General features: G+C 36.1%; 1 protein-coding gene across 1 annotated transcript in view; it reads left to right on the top strand.

Moving 5' to 3' along the window:
• The window catches only part of slc13a3 (solute carrier family 13 member 3), a 26,310-nt gene extending 15,947 nt beyond the window's left edge, over nt 1–10,363 (top strand). Inside the window, exons 12-13 of the mRNA XM_062052044.1 lie at nt 8,694–8,831; nt 8,909–10,363. Coding sequence (XP_061908028.1) covers nt 8,694–8,831; nt 8,909–9,091 — 321 coding nt within the window. The 3' untranslated portion in view covers nt 9,092–10,363. The remainder of the gene's footprint in view (nt 1–8,693; nt 8,832–8,908) is intronic.
• The last annotated feature ends 1,883 nt before the right edge of the window (nt 10,364–12,246 follow it).

Here is a 12,246-nt window from a genome sequence, read left to right as displayed (position 1 = left end):
GCGAAAAAAGATACGTCCATCACTGCCTCTCAAGTCGTTCACTGTAACGTTCCTCATCTACGAATCTTTCATCCTCGCTCAAATTAATGGGGTAATCATCACTTTCTCGGTCTGAATCTCTCTCACTCCATTGTAAACAATGGGGAATTGTGAGGAATACTAGCTCCTGTGACGTCACGCTACTTCCGGTACAGGCAAGGCTTTTTTTTATCAGCGAGCAAAAGTTGCGAACTTTATCGTCGATTTTCTCTACTAAATCCGTTCAGCAAAAATATGGCAATATCGCGAAATGATCAAGTATGACACATAGAATGGATCTGCTATTCCCGTTTAAATTAAAAAAAATAATTTCAGTAGGCCTTTAACTTTAAAGAAATACACTCTATACATTGCTAATGTGGTAAATGACTATTCTAGCTACAAATGTCTGGTTTTTGGTGCAATATCTACATAGGTGTATAGAGGCCCATTTCCAGCAACTATCACTCCAGTGTTCTAATGGTACAATGTGTTTGCTCATTGGCTCAGAAGGCTAATTGATGAATAGAAAACCCTTGTGCAATCATGTTCACACATCTGAAAACAGTTTAGCTCGTTACAGAAGCTACAAAACTGACCTTCCTTTGAGCAGATTGAGTGTCTGGAGCATCACATTTGTAGGGTCAATTAAACGCTCAAAATGGCCAGAAAAAGAGAACTTTCATCTGAAACGCGACAGTCTATTCTTGTTCTTAGAAATGAAGGCTATTCCACAAAATTGTTTGGGTGACCCCAAACTTTTGAACAGTACACATTCATATACACATTTATATATATATATATATATATATATATATATATATATATATATATATATATATATATATATATATATATATATATATATATATATATATATATATATATATATATATATATATATATATATATATATATATGTGTGTGTGTGTGTGTATGTACAGTCGTGGTCAAAAGTTTACATACACTTGTAAAGAACATAATGTCATAGCTGTCTTGCGTTTCCAATAATTTCTACAACTCTTATTTTTTTGTGACAGAGTGATTGGAGCACATACTTGTTTGTCACAAAATTATTCATGAAGTTTGGTTCTTTTATGAATTTATTATGGGTCTACTGAAAATGTGACCAAATCTGCTTGGTCAAAAGTATACATACAGCAATGTTAATATTTGGTTACATGTCCCTTGGCAAGTTTCACTGCAATAAGGCGCTTTTGGTAGCCATCCACAAGCTTCTGGTTGAATTTTTGACCACTACTCTTGACAAAGTTGGTGCACTTCAGCTAAATGTGTTGGTTTTCTGACATTGATTTGTTTCTTCAGCATTGTCCACACGTTTAAGTCAGGACTTTGGGAAGACATTCTAAACCCTTCATTCTAGCCTGATTTGGCCATTCCTTTACCACTTTTGACGTGTGTTTGGGGTCATTGTCCTGTTGGAACACCCAAATGCACCCCAGACCCAACCTCCGGGCTGATGATTTTAGGTTGTCCTGAAGAATTTGGAGGTAATCCTCCTTTTTCATTGTCCTATTTACTCTCTGTAAAGCACCAGTTCCATTGGCAGCAAAACAGGCCCAGAGCATAATACTACCACCACCAGAGGGTCTTACCTTTGTCCATGTGATGTCAGATGAAACAAAAATTGAGCGGTTTGGCCATAATACCCAGCAATATGTTTGGAGGAGAAAAGGTGAGGTCTTTAATCCCAGGAACACCATTCCTACCGTCAAGCATGGTGGTGATAGTATTATGCTCTGGGCCTGTTTTGCTGCCAATGGAACTGGTGCTTTACAGAGAGTAAATGGGACAATGAAAAAGGAGGATTACCTCCAAATTCTTCAGGACAACCTAAAATCATCAGCCCGGAGGTTGGGTCTTGGGCACAGTTGGGTGTTCCAACAGGACAATGACCCCAAACACACGTCAAAAGTGGTAAAGGAATGGCTAAATCAGGCTAAAATTAAGGTTTTAGAATGACCTTCCCAAAGTCCTGACTTAAACGTGCTGAAGAAACAAGTCCATGTCAGAAAACCAACAAATTTAGCTGAACTGCACCAATTTTGTCAAGAGGAGTGGTCAAAAACTCAACCAGAAGCTTGTGGATGGCTACCAAAAGCACCTTATTGCAGTGAAACTTGCCAAGGGACATGTAACCAAATATTAACATTGCTGCATGTATACTTTTGACCCAGCAGATTTGGTCACATTTTCAGTAGGCCAATAATAATTTCATAAAAAAACAAACTTCATGAATGTTTTTTGTGACAAACAAGTATCTGCTCCAATCACTCTATCACAAAAAAAATAAGAGTTGTAGAAATTATTGGAAACTCAAGACAGCCATGACATTATGTTCTTTACAAGTGTATATATATATATATATATATATATATATATATATATATATATATATATATATATATATATATATATATATATATATATATATATATATATATATATATATATATATATATACATATATATATATATATATATATATGTGTGTGTGTGTGTGTGTGTGTGTGTGTGTGTGTGTGTGTGTGTGTGTGTGTGTGTGTGTGTGTGTGTGTGTGTGTGTGTGTGTGTGTGTAAATGTTGTGGATCGTGTAGTAGTAGTTTTGCAGTCAGTGTGTATAGTATCATGTTTACAAGAAGGTACAGAGGAAACCAAAGAGCTTCACAGGATGCAATATATTTAGTTGACCTTGCTTTTTTTTGTTTAAAAAAAAGAAAAAACTAAATTGGGTTGCAACAGACACATTGATGTTTGCTTTCTGTTAGGTATTAACTCATATTGTTACTAATGATTATATGCGTCCTTTGTACTTTGTGAACGGTACATACGCAGCTAACGACCCATTCAGTGATTGTTTACAGCACAGGTGTCAAACTCAAGGCCTGGGGGGCAGATCTGGCCCACCACATCATTGAATATGGCCTGAAAAAGCCTATCATAAAAGCCTATCTTATCTTTTAAACTTTAATATCATTGAAAAATGCAACAAATATATTATTATACATTCCAAACATGTTTTGTTTACATAAAAATAAATTATTAAATATCTCCTTGACTTGTGATTTCAAAACCAGTTATTAATCAAATTGTACACTGTAAAAATTACAATATATTTTACTTTAAAAAAAACAACTAGCAACTCAGTTGCCAGAATTGTACTGTAAAATAATACTGTGCTAGCGTTTTTCATTAACAATGATACACCGTACAAACTTTACATTTTACAGTTAAAAACTGGCAGCTCAGATGCTAGAATTTTACTGTTAAAAACAGTTATACTGTTTTCCATTTACAGTAATATGTTGTCAAAACCACTGTAAATCTTACAATAAAATTCTGCAGACAGAACTGTCAATGTTTACCGTAAAATATCTAGATTTTTTTGTGTTTTTACAGTGTACGTACAAAAATATATAATAAGCAAATGCATAGACAATAGTATAATAATGTCATTAAGCAAATCCTACATTTATATTCATAGATATTGGGGCCCTCTGAGAGCAGCAACTGCGATGTGGCCTTTAATGAAACGAATTTGTCACCCCTGGTTTACAGGAATGTAAAGGATTGCCAGCTCCTAACATCGTCATCACCCAGGAAATAGTCTGGATATGATTGCTATAATTTTTTACATTAAATAATGTTTTATTAGAAAACTAATTCTGACCAAAAAAAGGTCTGGATTAAGATTCTAAAGTTAATTTATGCTTTATATACAAAACCCAAAACCAGTGAAGTTGGCACGTTGTGTAATTCGTAAATAAAAACCGAATACAATGATTTGCAAATCATTTTCAACTTATATTCAATTGTATAGACTGCAAAGACAAGATACTTAATGTTCAAATTGAGAATTTTGTATTTTTTTGGGCAAATAATCATTAACTTAGAATTTAATGACAGCAACACATTGCAAAAGAGTTGGCAGAGGGGCATTTTTACCACTGTGTTACATGGCCTTTCCTTTTAACAACACTCAGTAAACATTTAGGAACTGAGGTGACCAATTTTTGAAGCTTTTCAGGTGAAATTCTTTCCCATTCTTGCTTGATGTACAGCTTAAGTTGTTCAACTGTTTGGGGTCTCCATTGTGGTATTTTACACTTCATAATGCGCCACACATTTTCAATGGTAGACAGGTCTGGACTACAGGCAGGCCAGTCTAGTACCCGCACTCTTTTACTGTGAAGCCACGTGTTGTAACACGTGGCTTGGCATTGTCTTGCTGAAATAAGCAGGAGCGTCCATGATAACGTTGCTAGGATGGCAACGTATGTTGCTACAAAACCTGTATGTACCTTTCAGCATTAATGGTGTCTTTACAGATGTATAAGTTACCCATGTCTTGGGCACTAATACACACCCATACCATCACAGATGCTGGCTTTTCAACTTTGCGCCTAGAACAATCCGGATGTTTTTTTCTTTGTTCTTTGTTGCGGAGGACACAACGTCCACAGTTTCCAAAAACTATTTGAAATGTGGACTCGTCAGACTACAGAATACTTTTCCACTTTGCATCAATCCATCTTAGATGAGCTCGGGCCCAGCAAAGCATGCTGCGTTTCTGGGTGTTGTTGATAAATGGCTTTCACTTTGCATAGTAAAGTTTTAACTTGCACTTACAGATGTAGCGACCAACTGTAGTTACTGAAGTGTTCCTGATCCCATGTGGTGATATCCTTTACACACCGTAATATCCTCGCTTACGTGCAGTGATTTCTCCAGATTCTCTGAACCTTTTGATGATATTATGGACCGTAGATAGTGAAATCCCTAAATTCCTTGCAATAGCTCGTTGAGAAATGTTGTTCTTAAACTGTTGAACAATTTGCTCACGCATTTGTTGACAAAGTGGTGACCCTCACCCCATCCTTGTTTGTGAATGACTGAGCATTTCATGGAAGCTGGTTTTATACCCAATCATGGCACCCAGCTGTTCCCGATGAGCCTGTTCAACCTGTGGGATGTTCCAAATAAGTGTTTGATGAGCATTCCTCAACTTTCTCAGTCTTTTTTGCCACTTGTGCCAGCTTTTTTGAAACATGTCGCAGGCATCAAATTCCAAATGAGCTAATATTTGCAAAAAAATAACAACGTTTTCCAGTTCGAACGTTAAGTATTTTGTCTTTGCAGTCTATTCGGCGTGGCAAAGTTGGTAGAGTGGCCGTGTCAGCAATCGGAGTGTTGCTGGTTACTGGGGTTCAATCCCCACCTTCAACCATCCTCGTCACGTCCGTTGTGTCCTTGGGCAAGACACTTCACCCTTGCTCCTGACGGCTGCTGGTTAGCGCCTTGCATGGCAGCTCCCGCCATCAGTGTGTGAATGTGTGTGTGAATGGGTGAATGTGGAAATACTGTCAAAGCGCTTTGAGTACCTTGAAGGTAGAAAAGCGCTATACAAGTATAACCCATTTATCATTTATTTATTTATTCAATTGAATATAGGTTGAAAAGTATTTGCAAATCATTGTATTCTGTTTTAATTTACGATTTACACAACGTGCCAACTTCACTGGTTTTAGGTGTTGTACATACATCTATACCAGGGGTCACCAACCTTTTTGAAACCAAGGGCTACTTCTTGGGTACTGATTACTGCGAAGGGCTACCAGTTAGATACACACTTAAATAAATTGCCAGAAGTAGCCAATTTGCTCAATTTACCTTTAACTCTGTTATTATTAATAATTAATGATATTTATCTTTGTGGAAACACTGATCATCTTAATGATTTCTCACAATAAATATATATAGAAACAGATAAATATCAATATGCAACACTTTATTTTTATATTTTCTCTAAGTGCACATTTTTCAAATTGAACATTTTCAAATGATCACTTCTAAGACAGTCTTGTGAAATCACAATATCCCATTTTAACTAGCTAGCCACTAACATTTTTTTAACAAATCATGAATTACTTTGCACCATGTTTGTACAAATAATAACTCATGTAAAATACAAAAGTAAACTCTCAAATTTTTAAATCATGTCACACTTTGAACTTGACACCAAATCTGTTATCTGTTTCTTTGTCAGTTAGTGGGAAGCCTGGCATTGCATGCTGTTAACTAGTGAGTTGTACTCTGGTGTGTAACTTGACACTGCAACTCTGAGTGAGTCTTGCAGATGTGCATCAGTGAGGCGTGTTCTGTGTTTGTTCTTGATGAAGTTCATGTCAGAAAAGGCTGATTCACAAAGATAAGATTTTTCCTCATTGTTTGCGGAACCTTCTTAATCTTTTGGACATATTTTCACAGCAATCTGGCCTTAAGCTTAATTATGATGAATGTCAAATGTTAAGGATCGGACATCTAAAGGGAACGTCCTTTCGAATGGAATGCAAAGTGCCTGTTTTGTGGACAGATGGACCAGTTAACATACTTGGTGTTGTTGTCCCAGAAAATCTGGAAGATCTAGGCTCAGTAAATTATGATAATCGACTAAGAAAGCTGGACAAAATTATGCAATTATGGAAAGGGAAATCCCTAACCTTGTATGGTAAAATGTCTATTGCCAACTCGTTAATTATTCCTCAATTTATTTATTTGTTTTTGTCATTACCAGCTCCATCACAAAACTTTTTTAAGATTTATGAGCGGAGGGTCTTCGATTTTGTCTGGAACAGCAAACCAGAAAAGATTAAAAGAAAGGTTTTGTACAAAGAGTATGAATATGGGGGCCGGAACTTCTCAACCTTGAAGCTATGTGTCTGTCTTTAAAAGCATCAATTTTTCCAAAGATGTATTTAAACATTGAGTGGTACACACATGTCCTGTTGGACAAAAAACATGTACTGTATCAAAATTAATTGTATCCTTTTTTACAAGTGATCCCCTCCCTGAGAGTCTGCTGGGAAACATGGCGGGGTTCATAAAGGAAACAATCCACTCATAGTGGTGTTTTCAATTTTATGTGCCAGAAAAAAGAGACGATATTTTGCAGCAGTTAATATGGATGAACTCTAATATTGTAATAGATGGAAAGCCTTTCTTTTGGAAAAATATGTTTGAAAGAGGAATCATTTTTGTCAATGATATTATCAATGAGAATGGTAAAATTATGAAGTATGATGAATTTAGAGCTATGTATGGTGATGCTTGCTCAAGCTTTTCATTTTATCAACTAACTGGAGTAATTGGGAAAAGATGAAAACAAATAATTAATTATGGAACTACTAAATTATTAGTTTGTAAACCTCCAATAAGAAATTCTAGTTGGCAAAAAGGAACTAAAATAAATACAAAAATATATAATTTTTATTTAATAAAGAAATCTTTGAAGGCTGCCTCATACAACACAAATGGAAAATGGGAGGACTTTTTTGACTGCCCGTTGCCATGGGATGCCATATTCAAACTAATCTATAAAACCACTATCGATGTGCAAAATCGTTATTTTCAAATTAAAATTATTTATAACTTCTTACCCACAGGGAAAATGTTAAAATTATGGAATATGACAGAGTCAGATGATTGCCGATTTTGTTGTCAGGAGCCTGAATCCACCCTGCATTTGTTTTGGTATTGTCATATTGTGTCTTTGTTTTGGGTGGAAGTTGAAAAAATGTGTTTAAGGATTGGTTTGTTTATGAAGCTTAATGTGGTTTCTGTTATTTTAGGAGAGTTCATTGACAATCATGATTTAGTCAATTTAATTATAGTACTCGGTAAAATGTTTATTTTTAAGGCCAAAAACAGATATTCACTTAGTATTACTTTCTTTAAAACATTTGTTCAGTATTTTCTAACTTTAGAAAGTTACATGGTTGAAAACGATAATGATGCCAAAAAACATTAAAAAAAAAAGATGAGAAGTCCTCAAAGGCTTATTTTGAAAGTATAATTATGTTTATAGATTATATGATATCTGTTGTTGTGTTCCCTAATTTGAGTGACCTGGACATAATCTGGACTGTACATAAATGCTTATTTTGAAAATGTAATTTTGTTTATAAATTATATGCAATCTGTTGTGTTCCCTAATTTTTTTCTGTGTACATGAATGAAGGTGTGTGTTGCTGAGTCCGACTTGGACATTATCTGGACTGGGCCTGGTTTAAAAAACCCTTTAAACAAATCTAATTTCATTGACAACCTGGTCTGTTGAAGATAAGGCCCTTTTTTAAAAAATAAAATAAAATCAGATAAATAAATAAAAAACATTTTCTTGGATAAAAAAGAAAGTAAAACAATATAAAAATAATTACATAAAAAATAGTAATTAATGAAAATGTTAGTGGACCAGCAGCCTATTCAATCATGTGTGCTTCAGGGACTGTGTCCCTTGCAGATGTGTTGTCTATGTTGTGGGAACCAGAATATTGGTAGCAGAAAGAAATAACCCCTTTTGTGTGCATGGGGGAGGTTGTTTGGGTTAATTCACTGATTGAAAGTGTGTCTTGTGTTTTTTCTATGTAGATTTAATTTAATTTAAAAAAAAAAAAAAATTTTTTTTTTTTTTTTTTTTTTTTTTTAGAACAGGCCCGCAGGCGACTCATCTGGTCCTTACGGGCGACCTGGTGCCCGCGGGCACCGCGTTGGTGACCCCTGATCTATACAGTATAGGCTTGGTTCTTGCTGCAGTTGACAAAATAAACCCTTTAAAAAGTCACATTTGAAACTCTTGCCGTATATTTTTTTGCAGGCGTTTCATGTCTCCGTGAACCCGCTGTACTTCATGATCCCAGCAACAATTGGAAGTTCATATGCGTTCATGCTGCCTGTGTCTACTCCACCCAACTCCATCGCCTTTGCCTCTGGACACCTGATGGTCAAAGACATGGTGAGTATTTACGGCACAACTTAATATTTTCCATAGGTTCTCATTCATTGTGAGTCCTCATCTATTTTCTTCTTCAGGTCAAAACTGGTTTTGTTATGAACATCCTGGGTCTCCTCTCAATCAGTCTAGCCATAAACACATGGGGTCTCGCCATGTTTAACTTGAATACCTACCCTGACTGGGCTCGCCCTCTCAACCAGTCTGCCTCTTTCGCTGAAGTGCACTTGCCTGATGTGCATATGACAAATATGACTGTCTGATCACTCAAAATACTAAGCAGTGACAAAATTGTGCCAAAACAATTCAGCTGTTACCCTTTTAATAGTGAATTTTCACAATGTGTCATAGGTCAATATTTTTGCTGACAACTCCAAGATGAAAGCTGCAGTTTGACCGAGCATTTCAGCCTTTGGCTATACATACCTGTAGAGGGCAGCAATGAGGGTGGTCCCTTGCCGGCAGTTAAAAGGATCAATCGAGAGTTATGACGTCCACTTGGCACTATAGTTCAACTCATTGGCGCCAATTTGCCAACTACTTCAGTTTGCATTTCTGCTGTGGTGACTCCAATCCTACCTTCAAATGTGTTTTCAATACAAAATAATGTCACTTATTTATTGAATCCATCCATTCCGATCTACATTATGTTACTGCAGTTATCATAAAAGCATGGGCGTGCAGTCAAGGTAGGCAGGTGAGGCAGAACCATACTTGTTTTGATGAAAAATTTAAAAAATAAGAATAATTTAGAAAATCAATATTAATAAATTTGATTACTGTGTTAGAAATGTGTTCTCAATATGACTACAATCACGATGTTTTTATTTTACATTTTTTCCAGTAAGAATCCCTATTTTTTCACATTTCCCGGTCATGTGACTACAGGAAACTAATATTAGGCTGCCGCATTTGATTTTCTTTTCTTTTTGTTACCAATTCTTGTGCAGTGCACTCAGGACAGGCAGTGCCAAGTTTTCATTGTCTAATTTTGTGCATAAGCGGTTATTTCCTGTCTGCTTTAGTGCACAAGTAAGTCAACCCAAAGGTGTGGCTGGTTTTGTCGCCAAAATATAACATTTCTCGAAACATTTTTACACCATGACTTTCTAATACTGTATAATCTACAGCCTGTGTAATGTATTTAATCTAAGTGTGACATCATTATTCTCGCTAGTCAGACTTTAAATAGAGAAAAATCATAGTGAGAGGTACAATAGTACTTTAAGGGCCTGATATGATATACATTACTGAGATCCTAACACCACGCGGTAAACAGCGTGTGCAATCTATACATTGGGTGTATTCACTGTGATCTACTAACACTGCGTGTGCAATTGAAAAGTGGTGTAGACCGCCTTATTTAAAAGAGGATTTTGCATGTATTATACGGGGCATCACCACAGAGACATCATTTACTGCACATCCATGTTTTCATGCACCTAAACTTGTGCCGTTTTGCTGTTTTCAAACATGCATCAGACTTGAACTACTTTTTATGGGCATTTTTAGAACAGTCGTAAAGTGCATCAAAATTGACAGTTTTTTTGGGGGGGGTTTGGGGGGGTTACCGCTGGAGGTGCATGGGAGGTAAGCTATACTTCGCTTAAGATGCAAAAATGCATACTTCCAGAATTGTTTTTTTTTTTCATATAAGCAATATTTTATTTAATATACAATCATGTGAAAAAACAAACGTAATTAAAAAAAACACTATAGGAAACTAAAATGCATCAATTGAATGTTTTAATCAGCCCTTTAAGATCTCTCGCAGCTATGTACTTATAAAATAATGTTGCTAAAATGGACGATATGTCTAATATTTTTTCTTTCTTACCGTCCAAAATGTTAACACACACATATGACGGAGGATTCTCATCTGTTCATCGTCTGTCTGTGCAGCGTAAGCACCGATCCTGCAGCCATGTGTGGAACTGTCAGTTTGCACGTCCTTCTGACACGTGCTAAATAAAATACAAAATAGTGCTTGCAAAAGTGATAAGTGCTAATAAATCCCATTGCGCGTGCTAAATAACTATATTTACATAGTTTCCTCCCAATATTGTGGGCGTTTTGATGATTAGCACATATTTTGCATATTAATAAAGACGGAGATGCAAAATAGATTGCACGCCTTATTCAGACACAGTCCACTTTGCACACATTTAGTAGATCAGCTTTGCGTGTGCTATGAAGTTTGCACATGTTTTAGAACACGCAAACCTTTAGTAAATCAAGCCACACACACTGAGTCTGTATGAATTGGGGTGGCGTACGTGAGCTAGCAGGCACTTGTTGCTACCATGCCATCTTTTTCTATTTCCTAAGATGAAGCTAGTGACTTGTGTTTAAAAAACTTTGTTCAGAAAAACAAACTACAATAAATATGTGTTCATGTTCATGTTCCACTGAATGAATGAATGAATGAATGAATGAGACTACCAAGATGGAGGGTTGTGTATATATAAGCTCAAAAAAGTCTGTAAACTGAACTTTTAGATAAAAATGGAATGTGATCAGACTTTTACAATCAAAGTATGTGTATAAGAACTTTTCCTGGAAGAGGAGAGGTGCATGTGCTTCACTTACAACCAAAAGTTAGATGGTTTCTAATTTTGTGAAAATAAATAAATGTGACTGACCAAGAAGAATGTTTCTCCTTTTTCTTGTTATCGTCTTGATGAGCACACTGTACTAGTATTGATGATAGCATATGAAATTACATTTTTTGAAAATGCATTACCTGCCTTGAACCTCAGCGCACGTCACTGCACGCAACTTAAATGGAACAACCGGTCCTAACATATCAGTGTCCTCCAAAGTCATGTTGAGACATAAGACGAAGTGAGGACACTCATGTAAAGTCTTTAAAAGGTATGTCTGGTGTGTTATAAATTGTCTGAGTTCGCTTGGCTGACAGCAATGGTTAACCAGCACAAGGCTGCTGTGGTTATTCAGTGTTAGGTCTATGGAAAAGGTCCTAGAGTGCTTGAATGCAAAGAAGTCATTTTAAGAACGTGAGAAGAACAGCATAAAAGTGCTCGTTTAAAAGGGTTCACTCAATTCGTGTGTATGCCTTTCCTTCTACTTTGTCTACATAATAATACAAATCATTATGTGTGTAATGACAGTAAAAATATATGCACAAATGTATAAATATGTATGTACATATATACTATATATATATATATATATATATATATATATATAGTTAATTACATTTATATAGCACTTTTTCTCTAGTGACTCGAAGTGATTTACGTAGTGAAACCCAATATCTAAGTTACTAAACCAGTGTGGGTGGCACTGGGAGCAGGTGGGTAAAGTGTCTTGCCCAAGGACACAACGGCAGTGACTAGGATGGCGGAAGCGGGGATCGAACCTGGAACCCTCAAGTTGCTGGCACGGCCACTCTTTC

This window comes from Entelurus aequoreus, linkage group LG07, assembly GCF_033978785.1.
Source record: "Entelurus aequoreus isolate RoL-2023_Sb linkage group LG07, RoL_Eaeq_v1.1, whole genome shotgun sequence".
NCBI lineage: Eukaryota > Metazoa > Chordata > Actinopteri > Syngnathiformes > Syngnathidae > Entelurus > Entelurus aequoreus.
The sequence above is the reverse complement of the archived record's forward strand: the minus strand, read 5'-3'. Positions and strand labels throughout refer to the sequence as shown.